This window comes from Muscardinus avellanarius (assembly GCF_963383645.1).
Source record: "Muscardinus avellanarius genome assembly, chromosome: 7".
In the NCBI taxonomy this organism is placed as follows: domain Eukaryota; kingdom Metazoa; phylum Chordata; class Mammalia; order Rodentia; family Gliridae; genus Muscardinus; species Muscardinus avellanarius.
The window spans coordinates 32036249-32058081 of NC_137793.1; the positions used below are offsets into that span (position 1 = coordinate 32036249).

At 37.3% G+C, this 21833-nt stretch overlaps 1 protein-coding gene across 3 annotated transcripts in view; it reads right to left on the reverse strand.

The window, feature by feature from the left end:
- Positions 1–1338: 1338 nt before the first annotated feature.
- CSNK1A1 (casein kinase 1 alpha 1) overlaps positions 1339–21833 on the reverse strand; it is a gene marked incomplete at both ends in the record, with an annotated part of 44685 nt that continues 24190 nt past the window's right edge. Inside the window, 7 exons of one of the 3 annotated variants that reach the window (XM_080699507.1) lie at positions 1339–1391; positions 5964–6112; positions 6767–6873; positions 11520–11594; positions 13197–13275; positions 14803–14942; positions 20126–20209. In XM_080699507.1, the coding sequence (XP_080555633.1) occupies positions 1339–1391; positions 5964–6112; positions 6767–6873; positions 11520–11594; positions 13197–13275; positions 14803–14942; positions 20126–20209 (687 nt within the window). Of the gene's footprint in view, positions 1392–3945; positions 3981–5958; positions 6113–6766; positions 6874–11519; positions 11595–13196; positions 13276–14802; positions 14943–20125; positions 20210–21833 lie in introns of those variants that run through there. The other 2 variants (XM_080699508.1, XM_080699509.1) reach the window with 2 other exon arrangements.

Below are 21833 nucleotides of genomic sequence, written 5' to 3' on the forward strand. Positions count from 1 at the left end.
CTGTCCTAGATGTTACTGAAGTAGGAAAACCCTCACTAAGAACATTCAGCAGGTAGCCAACATTCAAACTTCAAGTACTAATAAGCATTCTTTTCTTCATTGTGCTTTAGTCTTTGGTTTTTATCCTGCAGACTGATGGGCATCTCCTGGCTTCCAAAAGTTCAAGAACCATCTTCACTGTAATATCAGGTAAAATGAGGGATAAATTCCTCTGTTCCTAAAAGAGAGGTGGAAAAAAATGTTAAAACACATCTGGAGAATTAATGCGATGATTCAGGAGTTAATTGCTTCATTTATGCTTCTTTTCAAATCTTTAAATGGGAAAAAGGTATTTACATATATAACAAGAATATTCTACCCCTCAAATCTAAAATCTAAAAAAAACTCAAATTTATGGATTCATTTCAAATGTCTCCAAGGATAGCCAGAAACTAGTTCAAAAGGTTATTTATGTAATAGTAAGGTTTATAAACTTATGATGGGCTCTTAAAAGGCAGGATCCTTTCAAAGTATAAGAAAGGTTTAAAGTTATTTTAAGTTTTTTTATATACATGCTTTTGTGCTTTATTAATTGCACAGAATTAGCTTGGAGGTGTTTCTTTTTTCTTTTCTTTTTTTAAATGGGGGAATAAATCCAGAGGCATTCTAACTCTGGGCTACGTCCCCAGCTCTATTTTATTTTTTAATTTGAAACAGGGTCTTGCTAAGTTACTGAGGCTGGCCTCAAATCTGCGATCCTCTTGTCTCAATTCCCCAAGTATTGGGATTACAGGTGTGTGCCACCACACCTGGCTAAGCCTGGAGAGTTTTCGATCAGATTTGCAGTAAAGTTAAAGAAACAAAACAATAAAAAACTACCATAATGTTTCCTTCCCCCACAGAAACTGTAAAAGTTAACTGCATCAACAGACTAATGATCTAAATTCTTTTGTCTTCTCTATTACAGAATTCATTCTCCAACAGATTTCTTAGATTGTTGAGCTTTAAAATACCTGTTGCAACTGAATCCTTCCTCAACTGGTAGAGTCTGCATTACACACACCACTGCGGCACAGCAACACTGCTACTCTTGTAGGTCTTCGAACCTTTGTTGTATCATCCAGTACAAGTTGAAAAGTCTATAGGTCCAGGGAGCCTTGAATACAGGGCTCCAGATAACCAAAAAAATCAAGTCTTGCACTCTCATCTTCATTTCCTGCTGAGTTATTTTCTCTCCAGTTTTACTATCCACAGTGAAAAAAAGCTGACAAAAATCCAAGATTTCATTGATAAGATGCAGTTGCCTGGTATTTCTTTGGACTGAGCGTATTCAGAGTAGATCAGTCTGTCCAGGTTATTTCAAGGTGTTCCTCTGTGATTTGGTTTACACTGCTGAATGACCAGCCATGTTCCTGGCAGCAATTGGTGAAGTCAGAAAAAGTTAAGCTAGATATCAGCAGCAGTTGAAGCCCAGTAAATACGGGAAGGTAATTCAATGAAGTCCAGTGCCACGGTAAGTTAATGTGATCAAAAAACATTTCTAATCTTCTTTAAATGCCAACAACTTTGACATTTACTTATATTATTATGATAAAACCTTTTAATACATGTGGTTGGGATGATGAACAAGTAAGTTAATTAAGTTGACAAGAATACAGCAGAATTACATGAGGATCCACCTTGGCTTTGCCATTTTTAGATTTCTTCCCGACCACTGCCCACAACAAAAAGAATGATGAACTTAACCTTGTTTTCTTTTAAGTGTGGTCTCTCAGTCCTCAAATTCTCAATCCTCCTGCCTCAGCCTCCCAAGGACGTGGGATTACAAGCATACACCATTATTCCTGGCATTAAGTGGGTTTTAAATGTTCTATTTCCCTTTCCTTTACTAATTTTCAAATGTTCCAAAAAATACTTTTCTAATAATTACATATAGTTGAAGGAAAGTGAGTAAAATGAATTTGGAAGTGTGTCAGGTTTAACTATTGTTTTTCTCTTCAATCTAAATTAAAAAATGATAATGTGGTACTTTAGCACTGAAAAACTGTATGAATTAGAATAGGCATTAGGATAAAAGCTTTTTTCCTGGTCTTTTGATAGAATATTTGGGCTGTGGAACAGAATATTTCAAAAGGCCTAAAAAAAATTACCTGTTTTTCTCCAACTACATGCGACAGTAATCTGGAAAGACTCTTAACAGCTAGAGTCAACACAATACCTGTAGCTGCTACTAGCCTGTCCTATAATGTTAGCTCCTGTGTTTGAAGCCTGCCACCTGAATCCAAGCATGTTCCATTAACTTCCATGTGGGTTAAACTTTGTGGTTTAACCACTTTCCCTTTTCAAAAAAATTACTCTGCAACCCAGTTGCACCTGAGGCTTACTGTCCCCTTCCCCCTTCATCATCTTCTTGGGGACAGCATCACTGGTTTTGGGAATCTGGTTTAGAGCGTTTATACTAAGCTTTTCTGCAGGTGGCCTTGAAGGTTCCTAGCAGTGTTTGATTTTGAAGAGTCTAAGAAGACTAGCTTGTTCTGGCCCTGTGCTATAGGCCAAAATCTACGTACCCTGTAAAGCTGTGCTCATCTGTGATTATTGGTTTGCAGAATAAGGGAACACTATGGGAAGGAAGAGGCAGAGAAGACAAGCTCTGTAAACAAAGCTTTTTGCTAATGTATCACACCTTTAACAATATGTGGATAATAAAAAAAACTTTGGAAGTATTAAAAAAGAAAGAAACCGCCTGTTTCATATCAAGTCCAAGTTAGCAAAATAAACTAGACATCAAGGAAATCTTTGGACATTTCTAGTAATTTGCTGGGACAACCACCATAATTTTCCACAGAAGACAACCTTATAAAATACATTGATGCTACTACTGAAAGATTCTCCAGAAATGTGTATTCTGGCAATAGAGAGCTACTTGCTGATAAAGAGAGCTACTTGCTGAAGATTCACATATGAAACTTAATTCTTGCAATGCAAGCCTCTCAAAGTGTAACTCCATGAAAAAATGGTACTATATGGCATAAAACTTTTAACTAGGAAAGTAACACGATGGTGTTCTTTTTTGGGGGGTGGGATACAGCTAGGGGGTGGTGAGAGGGCGAGTGGGTATTGGAAACTGTAATCTAGCAGCATTCTTTGTGTGTGTGTGTGTGTGTGTGTGTGTGTGTGTGTGTGTGTGTGTGTATAGTACTGGGGATGGAACCCAAGGGCATTCTACCTCTGAGCTATAACCCCAGCCCTATTTTTATTCTTTAATTTCAAAACACAGTCTGAGTTGCAAAGGGCCTAAGTAGCAGAGGCTGTGATCCTCCAAGCTCAGCCTCCCAAATGCTGGGATTGCAAGTGTGTATCACCACGCCTGGCTTTCTAGCAGCATTCTACTCCAAGATATATCCCCTGAGTCATGCTGCCCTTAGGTCAACTGTATTATTTCACGATTATATAAGAGATTTGTATAGAATTTGCTTGGGAAGTCCTTTGAACAAAAAAATAACAGATGTTTTCAAGAAGCCAAAGTGTAAAAAGAATGTTACTTGTATTCTGTAAAATGGCATATTTTAGTAGCAGACAAATTTTGTTTAGAGTAAAAATAGGCCACCCTAGCAATACCTCTTTTTTTTTAGATGCGATTTTTCTGTATTGTCAAAATTGAATTTGAACTCCTGGGTTCAAATGATCCTTCTACCTCAGTCTTCCAAGAAGCTGGGCCACAGCACATATGCCATTACATCTGGCCTTAGAAATCCATCTTTGAAAGTAGTCAATGGTATGTTATTGTTTACTAAAAATTTTGGTTTTCCAGAATGAGTCCATGCAATAATTTGTGTGATCACTGTGTCTAATGATGCTATGAAATGCTCTTTAAAAATTTTAATTTCTTTTATGAAAAATAGCTACAATACGAAATAAGGATTAAACTTAAGTTTAATTACAATTTTTCTTTTTCAAGGAAACATACTAACTCAGTGGATCCAACTTCTCATCTTTAAGACCTGGATAAGGTAGGACAAAAATTCTGCTTGTTTAATTGAATAAAAGACATACAAATAAACTAACAATGAAACTAGCTCAAAATAAGGCAATTCTTTCTGAAGGATGCTGAATGCCTAAAGTAAAATATCCTAGGCTAAATGAGATTTCAACCTAATTTTAGTTCTAGAAACTGCAACTCATGATGATCCTATTATCCCAGCTAGCTTTAGGCAAAAACAGGCTTAACATTTTGTGAGGAAATATACACTACAGGTGTCAAGTCAAGTCCTTGGTCTACAGACTATTTGGTCTCAACTAAATGGTAGAGCCATTTCTCAATGACACTAGCTACCTATACTTCATTCTGAACTTCTTGGCCCTAGAATTAGTTACATAATTATTAAAACATTCAAAGAAGGCAATCCAATTCCAATTGAGATGCAGAGGCACAGTACTAAGAAAGCATTAGTGCTTGCTATTCTGAGTTTAAATTTAATCTAAGAAATTCTGCTATATAAGTTTTCAACTTTGAGTCATTCTTAAATATAGAAACATGGAAGCATCTCTCTCTATCTCCTTTTTACAGTAACAGGGACTGAAGCCAGGGCCTCATGCATTCTAGGCAAATGCTCTACCACTGAACTAGATTCCCAGCCCCTTCTTAAAATTTCTATTTTGAGACAAGAGTCTCACTGAGTTACCCAGACTGGCCTTGAACTTGCAATCCTCCCGCCTCAGTCTCCTGAGCAGATGGGATTACAGACATATTGCCACCATGCCTGGCTTCAACTTCATTTCTTTCTAATAGATGAGCTGCTGGGATGAGGATGACATCAGTTAACTGTACTTTCTTTTAAAGTATTCTCAGATTAAAATCTATTTTTAAATTACAAAATTGTTTAAATATAACAATGAAAATATGGACCAAAGCCTAATCTAGGAAGACTAAGTTCAGACTAGAGCAATCATTCAGAAATTAAATAATTACAAACAAAAAAGCCAAGCCTTACCAGCCCACCAATTGCAGATAGTAGGCAGGTATCAGGAGGTAAGCCCCAAAGAGGGGAAAAGAAAAACACAAACATGAAAAGGGAGATGAACTGTTTGGCTACAGTGATAAGGAACGAAACTGTGCCTTAACAGTTCCACTCCCTTACAAGTATTAAGAATGCCAGAGAAAGACAGAAAGGAAATAGATCAGCAGTTCAATGGCATTTGCCCCAGTTATCTTCAATTTGCAAGGCCTAACTGCAGACTCCAACTCCACATTAAACTCTGAGAGCCTGATATTTACAACATTAAAAAACAGTAAAGCCAAAAACAAAGTAATTATTTTGAAATTAAGAACTTTTGCGGTTGGAAAGCAAGCACAATTTTTTTGGTGACAAAAGATACATTGAGCTTTGCAGTTATCTAACATGTAGGAGTAAATGACATGCTCTGCAACTGAGAAGATAGACATTTTCGGGGCAATGCCAAACTCACCTCTTGAAATCAGATCATGTTCACAAGTTTCCAAGCTTAATGCTAAAGCACTGACATGCAAAAACATTCTTAACACTGTTAGTCTGAAAGAAAGTCAAAATACCATGGCTAACCAGATTCATTATTAAAAATCAACAAGTGTTAGGTCTAGGATTTTGGATTGATTGATAATACCATATTCCCAACACCAAATGTTTATTTTGGAAAAGAGTTAATGAATGAGCAAAGAAGATGCAGTTGTTAAAAATGACCCAAAATCCCAAGAGAAATGATATAATAATATACACATATATATGTATATACAAATACATATACATATATATATGAACAAGGACATTTGGGTTTAAAGTTAGTAGTCAAATTTTCCAAGGACGTCTTTTTTTTTTTTAAACATAGAGCCAAATTGTTATGTATTTTTAAAACCACCTCCTTGATCTAACACTGTTAGAAATGAATGAATTACCCAATTTTGTATTCAATTTTTTCCCTGTAACGTCACTTGGTTCTTGGCTACTAACCTTTCATGTTACTCTTGGTTTTGTCAGTTTGCTTGCCTGTGGGGGTTTGGGCCTGCTGACCCTGCCCACTGGAAGAGGCTGCCTGCTGTGCTGCTTTCTGCTTTAACATTGTCCAATCAAATGTGTAGTCATACTGGTGGTTAAGGGTCCTGTAAAGTATATAAAATTTCACATGTTAACCTTTAATAACATGTTTAAATACCCTATTCATTTTTCCAAGACTTCCAGGGCATTCATTCTAAAGAACATATATTTATATTTTGTGTGGTACTGGGGGGACTGAACCTAGGGACATTCTACCTGAGCTATACCCCAGCGCACCCACTTTAACTTACTGGGTTTTTTGTTTTGTGGTGGTTCTGGGGGTAGAACCCAGGGTTACTCCCCTAGCTCTATTTTTTATTGAAACAAAGCCTCACTAAGGAGCTGAGGCTGTCCGCAAACCTGTGATTCTATTTCAGCTTCTAAGTACTCAGATTACAAGCATGTGCCATCACGTCCAGTTAATTTATTGTTTTTGAAACAGGTATGATGGGCATGCAACTGGAAGTTTTCGACAGATATATCTGTGCTGGTGGCCTTAGGAAGACTTCTCTGCAATTAAAGAATTACCTCAACTCTTTTTCTCCAACTAGTATCTCAAATATATTTGCACTACAAATGAACAAGTGGCAACTTAGTACCACAGAACTCATATTTCCTTCAAACTTTTATTCATATGGTTAGATATCTAGTTCACTATCAGAACAGATAAGTTAGAGAGATTTATGGAGTTGTCTTTAAAAAATACTTTAAAAACTGACCTGAAAAGGATGCGGAATAGCTGCCTCAGATACATGTAATCTGGGGCTTCCTCGAAGCGCAGCCCACGACAATAGTTTAAGTACATGGCAAATTCTGCAGGAAACCCCTATAGGTTCAAAAGTTAAAATAGTAAACAACAAATAATGTAATACAATACATTAGCAAAACAGTGCATTCAAGTAGAGAATTCTACTATTTTGTAGGAATATAACAAAATTTCAGCTCCTATGCACTCCATCACATACAGTATCTTTTCATACAGCTAAAGGAAATATGTATTCTTTTCTTGTAGCTCTATGTTCCAAACAATTCAGCTACTCTACTTGCAAGTGCTCTACCACTGATCTAAATCCCCACCTGTAGCCGGGTGTGGTGGCACACGCTTGTAATCCCAGCACGCGGGAGGCTGAGACCAGAGGATCGCGGTTCGTGGATAACCTCAGCTACTTAGTCAGTGAGGCCCTCTGCAACTCAGTGAGACCTGGTTTCAAAATAAAGAATACAAAATAGGGCAGGGGGTGTAGCCCGGAGGTTGAATGCCCCTGGGTTCCATCCCCAGACCCGCAAAAAAAAAAAAAAAAAAAAAAAAAAAAACAAACAAACAAACAAAAAAAAACCCACCTGTTTTTTATTTTTCAAATTGTATTTAGAGCCAGATGTAGTGGCACATACTTAAGGCTGAGACAGATTAGATAGATAGAGGACAGCCTCCACAATTTAGTGAGAACCTGTTTCAAAATAAAGCATAAAAAAAATAGGGCTGCTGGTGTAGCTCAAAGTTAGAATGTCCCTGGGTTCCACCCTGGGTACCGGAAAAAAGTTAAAATAAAAATTATCTAAGTCTGGTGCAGTAGCGCATATCAAATACCAGGAGGCTGAAACGGGAAGATTGCAGATTCGAGGGCAGCCTCATCAAGTAATAAGACTCTCATCAACCTAGTAAGACCCAGCTTCACTTTCTCAACAAGACCCCAAAGGCACAACAAATTAAAAGGCGACTCAATACATGGGATTGCATGAAACTGAAGAACTTCTGTTCAGCAAAGGAAACTGTCAAGAACCTCAATCGAGAGCCAACAGAATGGGAGAAGATTTTTGCCACCTACCCCTCCACTAGAGGACTAATATCTAGAATATACGGAGAACTCAAGAAACTCAACACTAAGAAAACAAAACATCCAAAAAAAAAAAAAATGGGCAAGTGAACTAAATAGACACTTCACAAAAGAAGAAATTCAAATGGCCAATAAATGCATGAAAAATGCTCAATATCACTGGCAATCAGAGACGCAAATCAAAACTACCCTGAGATTTCACCTAACTCCAACTAGAATGGCAATCATTCAAAATACAAACAACAGATGCTGGCGAGGATGTGGAGAAGTAGGAACTCTTAAGACATTGTTGGTGGGATTGCAAATTAGTGCAACCACTTTGGAAAACAGTATGGAGAATCCTCAGAAGAATTGGAACAAATCTACCATTCGATCCAGCAATACCACTTCTGGGTATCTACCCAAAAGAAAAGAAACCAAACTACCAAACTAATGCATGTGTATTTATGTTCATAGCTACACAATTCACCATAGCCAAACTATGGGACCAGCAAAGATGTCCATCAACAGATGAATGGATTACAAAACTATGAGATATGTACACAATGGAATTTTACTCAGCCATAAAAAAAAAAACTCAATTACATCATTTTCAGGGAAATGGATGGAACTGGAGGACATTATGCTAAGTGAGATTAGTCACAAAAAATAAGAAATCAGATGCTTTCCCTAGTATGTGAGAGTTAGGGAGAAATGGGTCATAGGAGAAACTCTAGATGAAAAAGGAAATCCTATAGAGGAGCAAACAAGACAACCTAAAGGAGGAGAAAGGCGGGGGGAAGAGGAAAATCTCTAAAACACACAATGTACTTAAACATATCAAAGTCAACCACTAAGCCGAACAAGGGAGGGAGTGACGGGGAAGGAATGGGGTGGGAACTGGGTAAGGGTTAAATCAGTGATATGTACATGTCTGTACACACAAGTTTTTTTTTTTTTACCCCAATATGATGTATGAATATAATGCACCAATAAAAATTTAAAAAAATAAATAAAAATACAAAATACAAAATGAGAAAAAATAGGGCTGGGGGTGTAGTTTGAAGGTAGAATATACCTGGGTTCAATCCCTAGTACCAATAATTTTTTTTTATGTTGTACAGGGGGTGAAACTCGGGCATTCTATTTCCGAGCCACACCTCCACTTCTATTCTTTATTTTGAAACAGGGTTTCACTGAACTGCACAGGCCAGACTAAGTAGTAGCTGGGGCTGTCCTCGAACCTCCCAAATGCTGGGATTACAAGTGTGTGCCACCATGCCCAACTCAAAAAAAAATTTTTTTGAGACAGGGTCTCCTGCCTCCACCTCCCAAACAGTATTAAAATCATATACCATCATGCCTAGCTGACTACTTTTTTGTGTATGGACTAAGGATCATCAACATCTTAGCTACACCACAGACTTAATTTTTTATTTTTGAAAAGGGTCTAAGTTGCTAAATCTGAAAAATTTCTCAGATGTTAAAGATTACAAACTTTCAGCCAGGTATGGTGGCCAATATCTTGTACTCCCAGTATTTGGGAGGCTAAGACAGGAGGATTACAAGTTCGAGAAGAGCCTCAGCTACTTAGGCCCTCTGCAACTTAGCCTCCTAAGTACCAGGTTTGATAAAAACGTGCCAGCACATAAGGCTCAGTATATACCTATTTAAATAAAAAAGTAGAATCACCAAGAACATAAGCAATTGTATAGAAATGTACCCATATTAATACACACACCTCAAAACTAATCATTAAAAGCACTCTTATGCTATTTTCTTTTGTGATACTGGGAACTAACTCAGGGGTATTCTACCTCTGAGCTACACCTCCAGCCCTATTTTATTCTTTATTTGGAAATAGGGTCTCACTGAGATTTCAGGAACATGAACCTTACTCAGTGTTTCTATATTTCTGTTATTGAGCTGGGCGTGGTGACGCACAATTGTACTATCAGTACTTGGGAGGCTGGGACAGGAGGATCCCAGTTTGTGGTAGCCTCAGCTACTTATTGAATATAATATAGGGCTGGGGATATAGGTGGGAGGTAGAATGCCCCCTGGGTTCAAACCACAGCAAAACATGCGCGCGCGCACGCACAGTCTCTGAAATATATTTGTTATTGGAAAACATAGCATTTTAGATGGCTGTGATCTATATGCCCATTTCTCTATTTTTTTTTTTTTTTGAAAAAAAATTTTTTTTGGTGGTACTGGGGTTCCTAGAAGCCCGTCTACCTCCGGGTTGCACTCCCAAACCTATTTTATAAGTTTTTTTATTTGGAAACAGGGTCTGGCTTCGAACCTCTGCGATCCTCCTGTCTCCGCCTCCCCAGCGTGGGGATTACAAGCGTGTGCCACCACGCCTAACTGGGGGGAGGGAGGGAGAGAGAGAGAGAGAGAGAGAGAGAGAGGGGACAGACAGACAGACAGACAGAGTGTGTGTGTGTGTGTGTGGGGGGGGGGGGGTACTGGGGATGAAAACCTTCTACATGCCGGGAGTGGTGGCGCACGCTTGTAATCCCAGCGCTTGGGAGGCAGAGACAGGAGGATCGCGCAGGTTCAAAGCCAGCCACGTGCGCTGGCTTAGGAGACCCTGTTTCCAATAAAAATGTAAAAATAGGTCTGGGAATGTAGCCTGGAGGTAGAAGGGCTTCTAAGAACCCCAGTACCACCACCAAAAAAAAAAAAAAAAAAAAAAAAAAGAAAACCTTCTACATCCAGCTACACTCCCAGACCTATTTTATATTTTATTTGGAAACAGGGTCTTTTAAGCCAGCAAAGCTGGCTTTGAACCTGCGCGATCCTCCTGTCTCCGCCTCCCAAGCACGAGGATTACAAGTGTGCGCCACCACGCCCGGCCATTTTTCTATTCTTGAATGTACCAATTTCTGATATCCTTTTCTTTCTGGCATCAGTTTACACTGACAAAAATATTTCTTAGTTTTTCTTATTATAGATCAATGAGATTCTATTATAAATGCTTGCCTGCCCTGTTAATATTCCTCCATAAAAAAACAACAGGTTAAGAGCTGGGCGGGCATACGCTTGTAATCCCAGCATTTGGGAGGCTGAGACAGGAGGATCGCGATTCATGGACAGCCTCAGCTACTTAGTGAGGCCCTCCGCAACTTAGTAAGACCATGTTTTTCAAAATAAACAATAAAAAAACAGGGTAGGGGGTACAGCTCGGAGATTGAATGCCCCTGGGTTCCACCCCCAGACCCGCAAAAAAACAAAAAACAAAACACTGGAGGACTGTTGTTCACACACAGCCCCAACTACATAGTGAGGCCCTTTGCAACTCAAATTAGACCTTGTTTCAAAAAATAAAGAATAAAAAATAGGGCTGGGGGTTTAGCTCAGAGATAGAATGCCACTGGGTTCAATCCCCAGTTCCAGGGGGGGAAAAATGGGGGGGGGAATGGGGGGGGTATTAGAGAGCTTTAACAAACCAAAGACATAAAACTTTCATTTAAATGCCTTTGAGTTTTACCCTCAGCACCAAAACACAAAAGATTCATGTATGGACCACTGTTAAAGATATTTAAATAATCAAAATGTAAACTTAAAATGTCAAGTAGCTACCTAATGGGCTGGCAAGTAAGGCTTTTTGTTCTTGTGTCACATATTTTAAATACCCATAATATATATTTACCTTACATAAAACCTCAACAGGAGTGGACATCTTCTTTTCACTAATCTTTTCATATTTTTGTTTCTTTGTTGCAGCCTGTTGAAAATGAATCATGCACAAATATACTTAGTAATAATAATAAGAACCCTAACAGTTTAGCTCACTACACATACAATTAATTCAAGATGTAAGATTCAAGTAAAAAAGGGGTGGGGTCAAATTTATATCGGATAAAGGCACACAAGAACTGGTCACTCTGTTTCATAGTCACCCAATAAACACAGGTACCCTTTTCCTTTAAAGGACCCATAAAGGATCAGAGTCATAAAATTCGATGACATAGTGACTTAATATTAACACTGAACAAATAATGGTGAAACTCCTAGTTAATATAAACGAAATGTTGTTATAATTGGACAAAAAGCTAGTAGTGCTGGATAAACAGGATTACCTGTAAATTAAAACACACACCTTACCAGGCATGGTGGTACATGCCTGTAATCCCAGCTACTAGGGCAGTAAGGGGAGGATGATCACTACTACTGGGCAACTTAGTAAGTTTCTGTCTAAAAATAAAAAGGGTTGGGATACAGCTCAGGGGTAGAACATCACTGGGCTACATCCCTAGTACAAAACAAAACACCCAACCCAAAACAAAACTTTATGAACTTAATGGTTCCACATCAAAATAAGAATGTCTACACTTTTCTTGCTCTATGTCAACTTCAATCTAGACAGAGATAGTGATTACCAACGTTTACACAAAAAAACTTCTTTACCTTTAACAATAACTTCTATTAACTAAGTTTTCATTTAAATGATTAGGTTTTACTTTCCCAAATAAAAGGCAAAAGTAAAGTCAGTTAAATCAGAGATTTGAAAGGGACTTTAAAGGACACCACTAGCTGGGCGTGGTGGTACTCATTTGCAATTCCAGTATTTGGAAGGGTGAGACAGAAGGATTGCAGTCTTGCAGCGAGCCTCACAACTTAGGGAGACTGTTTCCAAATAAAGAATAAAAAAGGGATGAGGGTGCAGCTCAGGATAGAATGCTCCTGGATTAAATTTCCAGCCCTCTCCGCACTAAAGGACATCTCTGCCCAATATTTTTCATTCATTAAGAGTGTTCCCTATGTCTTGGACTAAAGTAATTTTCTGGCTGTGGGCTACCGAATGCTGGGATTACAGTAGGCATGAGCCCCTACACTGGCTTATTTCTACTCTTTTTTTTTTTTTTGGGGGGGGGGAGGTCTGGGGATGGAACCCAGGGGCATTTAACCTCCGAGCTACATCCCAGCCCTATTTTTTATTCTTGATTTTTTTTTTTTTTGAAACAGGGTCTAAGTGGTGGAGGGTCTAAGTAGCTGAGGCTGTCCATGAACCACAATCCTCCAGTCTCAGCCTCCTGAATGCTGGGATTGCAAGAGTGCGCCACCACGCCCGGCCTTCTATTCTTTTTTTATGTTCTTCTTCTTCTTTTTATGGTACTGAGGATGGAACCTAGGGGAATTAACTCTGAAGTACACCCCCAGCCCTATTTTTTATTCTTTATTTTTTGAAACAAGGCTGCCCGGGAACTGCAATCCTCCTGTCTCAGTCTCCCAAATGCCAGGATTACAAGCATGTGCCACCACGCCCAGCTTATTTCTATTCTTAAAACTAAATGAAACAGTCTCCAGTAATTTGAGTCTGATTTACCTTTAGTCCTTGCCATGGGAGGCTGGTTCTATTAAAATACATCAAAACATATCCTAATGATTCCATGTCATCTCGGCGACTAGAAAAGAGAATGTGGTGTTATGACCTGGAACTATAATAAATGTATATACATATCTATGTACATATAAAAAACACTGGCATGCATACATACATAAATATGTATTTCAAATACAAAAATACATACATTTACTTATTGTAGTACTGATAACTGAATTCAAGGCCTCAAGCATAATATTCAATGTTCTATCACTGAGCTATACTCCCCAGATATACATACATGTGTATAGCATAGGTAATATTTTAGCAATGAGATAAAAGTGAAATTCATTTAACCCAAATATTACGATATTCATAATTGTTTCTTTAAAATTATTCTCATGAAACTGGGCGTGGTGGTGCACGCTTGTAATCCCAGCATTCGGGAGGCTGAGACCTGGAGGATCGCGGTTCGCGGACAGCCTCAGCTACTTAGTGAGGCCTTCTGCAACTCAGTGAGACCCAGCTTCAAAATAAAGAATAAAATATAGGGCAGGGGGTATAGCTTGGAGGTCAAAAACCCCTGGGTTCCATCCCCAGACCCGCAAAAATAAATAAAATAAAATAATTCTCATGAAGTTCCTAACTTGGATGCATATTGTTATTTCTATGTTTACTTTAGAGAAAAAATAAAAGATGAAGGGAACTTGCAAAGATTGGAGATTATAAAATTATATATTTTAAACTAGATCCTATTAAGTATGTACCTCAGTATAAAAGTACAACAGGAGATGGTCCACCCATTCCCTTTTCTTTCCTTAGGTCTCTCCTAACATTTTCCTTGTAAAAATAACCAATGCAAACTGGTTTTGCAAGCCGGGTGTGGCAGTTTAGCTTCTAATCTCAGCATTCAGCAGGCTGAAAAAGGAGGACTGTGGATCACAAACAGCCCCCTTTGTAACTCAGTGAGACCTGTTTCAAAGAATAAAAACCAGGGATGGGGGTGTAGCTTAAAGGGAGAATGCCCCTGGGTTCCATCTCCAGTAAGGAAAAAAAACAAACAAAAAAACCCCAATGCAGCTGGCTGTGGTGGTGCACCCTTATAATCCCAGTACTTGGGAGGATGAGAAAGAAGGATCCGGGTTCATGACCAGCCTCAGTTAACTTAGTGAGAGTTTCAGCTAATTTAGTGAGACCTTTTTTAAAAAAATAAATAATAAAAAATAGAGTTGGGGATATAGCTCAGAGGTAGAATGTCCCTGGGTTCAATCCATCGTGCAAGGGGGGAAAAATGCATACATCCTTCTCCCAAACTCAACTTATACTATTAAAATATAAAACACCCCAAATCAGCATTTTAAAAAAGTTATGTTCACCTGCAAAAAGAAAAAAAGAAAGCCAAATTCTAATTACTGCTTCTAACTTTCCATCATGTAATATTTCTCCCCAAGAGACAACCTTCTACAAAGAAAACAAAGGACTTCATTTAATTGGCTTCTTTAAACTGACTAAAAGCAGGAGGTAAAACAATAAGCATCCTTCAAATCCTCAGCCAAGAGATATTCTTAACATAAGAAATTAAGAAAAGATTTCAAATTTCCAGACTTACCTCTGCTCAATCCCAAGATGAGCATTGATGCTAGCATATCGGGCAGTGCCAGTGAGGTTTTTATCTTCTCTATATGGTATATGTTGCCTTGTTCTGTTGTCTCTGTACTTTTTGGCCAAACCAAAATCAATAAGGAATAACTTTAAAAAAAAATAGAGAGACATTAGGGTTCCAACTTTGTTCAAAATTAAATGGCATGTATTCTACATTAAATTCATCCAAATGAAGTTTCATAAGCTGAACAGTTAATAAATAGACTTATACCCCAAAAAGCTTTATACTAATTTCCACAACAAATCAAATTTAAAAACTGCAGTTGAATCTAATCATTTATTTTGTTATATAACTCCACAGGCTCCAATTCAAAGCTTAACTTACATGTTTTAAAATCTATAAGCTATCTGAAACTTTTCCCTCCTACAAAGGCTACTCTTTAGTATGCCAACAGAATGTTCATTATTAAAAATAAGATGACCCTGAAAATCTGATATTGCCAACAAAACAAATATTTTTTCATTAACAAAAAATGAAACAAGACTTTGCTGAAGAAGCATGCATTACATTCTACTACTTTTCACCGACATTGTGTGATCAGGTTAAAATTCTGGAAAATACAATGAGTTCATCTAAAAAATAGTACTAGCATTTAAATCAAGTTGATTTGCAATTAGCAGCTTAAATGGGCTAATTAAGAACAGAATTAATATTTTAAAACAAAATGTTTTGTTTGTATCTATACTATGCCATGAGAAAAAGAGGGTACTCAGCTAATTCTTTAATTCAAGTATACCCTCCAGAATTAAAATTTCCAAAGGAAAAAACCTCCCTCTTTTTTGTAGTACTGGGGATTGAACTCAGGAACATTCTACCTCCCAGCTATACTCCCAGGCCTTTTTTTTTTTTTTTAATTTGCAAACAAAGTCTCACTAAGTTACTGACAGCCTCACCAAGTTGCTGAGGCTGGCTTCGAACCTGTGGTTCTGTCTCAGCACCCAAGTACTGGGGATTACAAACATGGGCCACCATGTCCGGCTAAAACCCAATTTTGATGAAAAAAAAAAAATAAATTCATATTTACCTACCATTTAAAGCAAAATGAAAAAACTTTACTTAATTTTTTTTGTGTGTGTGTGTGTGTGTGTGTGTCTGGGGATGGAACCCAGGGCATTCGACCTCCGAGCTACACCCCCTGCCCTATTTTTTATTCTTTATTCTGAAACCGGGTCTCACTGAGTTGCAGAGGGCCTCACTAAGTAGCTGAGGCGTCCTAGAACCGCAATCCTCCAGGTCTCAGCCTCCCGAATGCTGGGATTACAAGCGTGCGTGCGCCACCACACCCGGCTTTACTTAACATTTTGACCTTTGTCATATGCTGTAATAAAGTTTTATCTATAATGATTATTAAGCAAGGCAGGTCTATTTGCCCTTAACACTATCATAGCCCTAGACTATTCTTTTTGTAGTTATGCCTAAAACTTGTATTTCTTTTCATAAGGCTACTGGGATTCTTCTCTCACAGTTTATAGTATGTATTCACCTAACCTGTTTGGGTTTGTGTTAAAAGCAAATAAAACAAGTTTGTTAAAACAATTTGACTAAGTTCCTCCCTTAGAATAAGCAACAACTATTTCAGCCATGCACTATAAACTATCATGTTACCCACAGGATGATAAAGACACTAACATTTGAGCTTCTGTCACTATGTCAATAGTAAGATACATTACTTATTTTCATTTGGTCTTCTATAAAAGAATAAAGATTAAATGGATAATGAAAGTCCTCTAAGTAGTAAGATCCCTTTCTAAACAATCAAGCTATTCTAGAATATTAGAAAATTAGTGTTATAAAACACTAAGAAATAAAATGCTCGCACTATAATTTTTCGATATAAAAACCAGCTCAGAACACAAATATCTTTACTAAAATATATTTGTTAGGCAAAACAAACTGACTAAATTCTACAGATTCATATTGAAAAGCAAATAGAAAAAATTAACAAAGGACATTCAGCTTCGTGGTAAGGTCGTGGTGTTGTATTATTATATTATTATTTGTGGTACTGGGGATGGACTAGGGGTATTTTACCCCCAAGCTACACCCCCAGTACTATTTTTTATTCTTTATTTGGAAAGAAGGTCTCACTGAGTTGCAAAAGGCCTCACTAAGTAGTAGCTGAGGCTGTCTGTGAACCCCGATTCTCCTGTCTCAGCTTCCCAAGTACTGGGATTACAAGCATACACTACCACGCCTGGCTGTTAAATTATTATTTATTCTATTCCTGTTCAATCCATAGATTGAACCCAGAGGCACATCCCTAACTCCTGTTTTATCTTGAAACAGGTCTTGATTGGTTGCAGACAATCTTGCCATATCACTGAGGTTGTTCTTGAACCTGCTATATCTTATTCTCAGCCTCTTAAAAGTACTGAGATTATAGTTGAATGTCATCACACCTGACTGCTTTCATTGTATTTTGAGAACATCCCTAGTAAATATAAGGATTTTGAATGAAAAGTGAGTAATTAGCATGGAATTTCATCTAGGTGATACTTTCTGAAATTGCTTCCTTTAGTACTTCAAAATAGAGAAAAAAGACAACAGTCTGACCTAACTGCATCTGTTACTTTCAAATCTAAATCTATATTCAATAGCTTCTTTTACAGCTCAGTAACAAGACACTTTCGCACAACCAAACACTGCTTTATAGAAATTCAGTTCACTAGAGTTCTTTCCTTTCACAGTACTGAAGAACAAAACCATATAAAACAACAACAACAACAACAACAAAAACATAAGTACTATCTTCTTTGTTTTTTATGGGGGGGTGACTGGAGATTGAACCCAGAGGCTATCTGCCCTGAGCTATATAACCAGGCTATTTTATTTTTTTACTTAAAAACAGGGTCTTACTAGGTTCTTGAGTCTGGTTTCAAACCTGCAATCTTCCTGTCTCAGCTTCCTAGGTAGTGGATTACAGATGTGTGACACTATACCTGGCTCAATACTGAAATTTGGATACTTCTGAACAAACAAAACTTTATTTTTTTCAATTTAGTATATGCTGAAGAGATACAGGCTTGTCAAAAGAAAGAAAAAAGAAAGAAAGAAAGAAAGAAAGAAAGAAAGAAAGAAAGAAAGAAAGAAAGAAAAGAGAGAAGGAAGAAGTACAGTATGGGGCAGTGCCTTAATTATGTACTTTCTTCCCCACCCCACCCCCCACCCCCACCCCCACCCCAACCCCCGTACTGGAGGTGGAAGCCAGGGGCATTCTACCTCTGGGCTCCAGCCCTATTTTTTTATTCTTTATTTTAAAACAACGTCTCACTGAGTTGCAAAGGATCTCACTAATTAGCTGAGGCTGTCCACAAACTTCTATTCTCCTGTCTCAGCCTCCCAAATGCTGGGATTACAAAGTCGAGCCACCTCACCTGGCTGGCTGGCTGTCTATTTTTTAGGCATTCTACCTCCGAGCTATACCTCCAGCCCGATTTTTTTTATTCTTTATTTTAAACAGAGCCTCACTGAGTTGCAAAGAGCCTCATTAAGTAGCTGAGGCTATCCCCAAACTGCGATTCTCCTGTCTCAGCCTCCCAAATGCTGGGATTACAAGTGCACGCCACCACACTCGACTTACATATATCTTAAATAAGAATTAATACACTTCCATGCTCCCTAATGTGTTTCAGGGGCCCTCTCTGTTATTAAGAAGGGTTCAGAAATTCAGATTTTTATTTAAGGGAAAAAAAACACTATTAGTTGGAAAATAAGGGCAAGTGATAGGTAATTGGGCATATTATAAAATAATACAAAAATGTTTTGATACTGGGGATTGAAGCCCAGGGCATCATACCTGTGAACCACATCCCAAGCCCTATTTTACTTTTTTTGAAACAAGTTCTCACTAAGTTGCTGAAGCTGAGTTCAAACCTATGATTATGATCCTTCTATCTCAGGCTCCCAAGTACTAGGATTACAGGGATGAGCCACCATGTTGGCTAGTAATATAAATTTTTAAAACTCTGGGCTCTTTACTTTTACTTATCCACTCATATATTTTACTCAACATTGTGTAGAATAATTTAATAACTTACATATAAACTCATATTAAATCAATTATATTTTGCACCTTTGATATGTCTTTGACGTTGCAGAATAGGGTGCATTCATTACAACAGGCACAAATTTTACAACATGTAACAATTAGTAAAAGTCCCCAGAAAAGCTGCTGGACCAACCAGAGTTTTGCCTATCTTTGTTTATGTGACCCTATATAATTCACTCTCCCATGCTTATTTGATATGGACTTTCCTCATTTGGTTCTCCCTTTACATAGTCACAACTGTATCCATGGTGTCACATAGTTTCATGTTTGCTTTCTGGATTTTTGGTATTTATATGAGAAAATTCAATTTTTTATATTAAAGATGTTTAAGAAGATAGTATTTAGTAGGGTATTGTGATACAGGCCAGCCTGTAATCGAGTATAGTAGGTAGAATGCCCCTGGGTTTAACCACAAGCACCACAAAAAAAGAGTATCTAAATTTTATTTTCCTTTGTCTTAAAGTTTATACAATAAAAGCTAACTTCCACAAAAGTAAAAAATAAAAGAGATGCTTTTAAATATTTAGAAATAAATTACTAAAATGTTTAAACCTGTCAAAAATCAGCTTATACATTCACTTATCCTCCATATTACTAATAGTAAAACTTGTTGAGTGCTTAAATTATGGTACTAATATATTGTTAAGAATATACTCTCCTTTAAATCCAGAGCATATGATGCTATTTAAGTATCAATTTGGTGGAAACTGAGAACTTTCAGACTATGATAAATCAATTCTAGATACTACATCTGAAATCTGACCTGTACTTACCTGAAGTTCACTGGGAAGGTGAGAGGTGAGGTAGAATATATTCATTTTCACAGTACTATGCAACTCAATAGTTTATGCATTAAATTCTGCAACTTCAAGTACATTTTAAAAACTAAATAGTCTATCTCAAGCTTACTATCCGGCAAAGAATTTCAATAATAGAACATAGTATTTCCTAATATGGATGTTAAGAGATAAAGATAATATCCTATTTTCATTTAGGTTTTCGCTAAACACTACTGGTTTAAAAGCAAAAGCCACAAAGAAACATCTTAGTAATGTTAACATGTTTGCCAAGTATGTCTGAATAATGCCAACGGTAAGAGGTGCTTGAGCAAGATCTACATTCTCCAGAATTAAAACAAAACAAAAATAATGAAAATAAAACAATAAAAAAGAAAAGCACATGAATTTGGGATTGAGGTTGGAATAGGAGACAGTTTCAGACCTGGTTTAATCCTGAGAAAGATGGGTCCTGAGAAGTACTAACAGTCATGCTTCTTTTCCTCTTCCCCACTGGAGATTCTAAACACTAAACAGACAATAGAGGGTGGCAGTGCATCAAACAGTATTGCTTACATTGCAACAATGGCCGGCGCAGACAGGCAACACCGAGGCATTAGAGAAAGAACAGGGTAGCCAAATGCCATCCTTCTTCCACCAAGCACTGTAACTTCTCAGTTTTCCAAATAAGGATCACATGCTCAACAAGATTTGAATTCTAGAGAATACTCAGGTTTTTATTCCCACTATATTGTGTCACTGCCTGAAACAGGGATAGCAATGGTGACATTTGGCTCTTTAATTTTTAAACCAAAAATGGGGAATTTAGATCTGCAATCTTTGGTATTACAATCTGCCTTTCCCCAAAAAAATATTATATAGGGGAAAAAAATCTTCAGTAAGGAAGAGGTAGAAGGCATTTAGTCACCTTAAAATTTATTTTCATAAGCATGCAGGGCTGATTACTAGAAGAGATGAATAAAGTCACTAAGATTGGAGTGACCACTTCTAAATATCAAATTCAGAACAATTTTTCAAGTAAGAAATTTAATTCTTGAAAATCAGCCTCCAAAGCCCCCCCAACTTTTCCCCCATTTAGAAAAAACTACAAAAACAAGCTGACCTAAGTATCCAGTCTCATACAACTGGCATTTTTTTCAAACTACAATACAGAAAACACTAAAAACCGACTGAATAAACAAAACACTAATCTAAAATGTTCAAAGCAACATTTACTATTTAAAACTTAGGTGAGCCAAACACTTCACTTCTACTATAAGTTCTGAAACTTAACAGTACAGCTTTTTAATACTTGTAAGGAGAACACTGATCCAAAATTCTTTTACCACCGCAACTTGGACTTCCTAACACAAATAGGTGACTACTAAGCTATTCTTCAAGAGGAAAACAAAACAACAAACAAAACAAAACCAAGCCCCCTATCCCCAAATGTTACTATCTAGGCCAACATTTAAATTTAAGGCAAAACTATTTACTGTACTGTTAACACAAAGGACAGGAATTATGTGGAGATAATAGGTCTTTAGGGGTAAGAAAATGGGAAGGAGAGGACTGGGAAATGACTGAAAGAAGAAGTCAAACTGACAAAATAGCCCCCAAAAATATAATCAGTAAATTTTTAAATTTAGTTACCAGGTTTTATAATAACAATTAACAACCTGGATACTTCAGAGACAAAAGCTACATAGTACTTTCTAAAAATGCATTTGTGAATGACAAGATAGTTATATGTAGGTTGAAACACTCATTATTTAAAGCTCAATAAAAATTAATTTTCTAAAACTTAGACCAACATTAATATCTCGCACATTAATAACACCAATTCTAAAAGTAATGGCTCCAAGTTGGCATTCATACAGGCAAACAAAGGTAAACATTTATAGCTGGACCTAAAAACATCAAACATTCCCTAATAGTTTAATAAAACAAATAGGAATCTTCCTTCCAAAACCAAAATAAAACAAAAAAATACAAAACAAAAAAGCCCCCAAGTTGTCCTGAAGTTGAGAATTTCTATCAGATCATTGGATCATTAACATGCTTAGTGCACTGCCAATGCTGCCTGTCTGCCCGAGCTCCACATTGAATAAAGCAATTCACTCAATAAAACTAATCAATGCAGAAAAAATTAA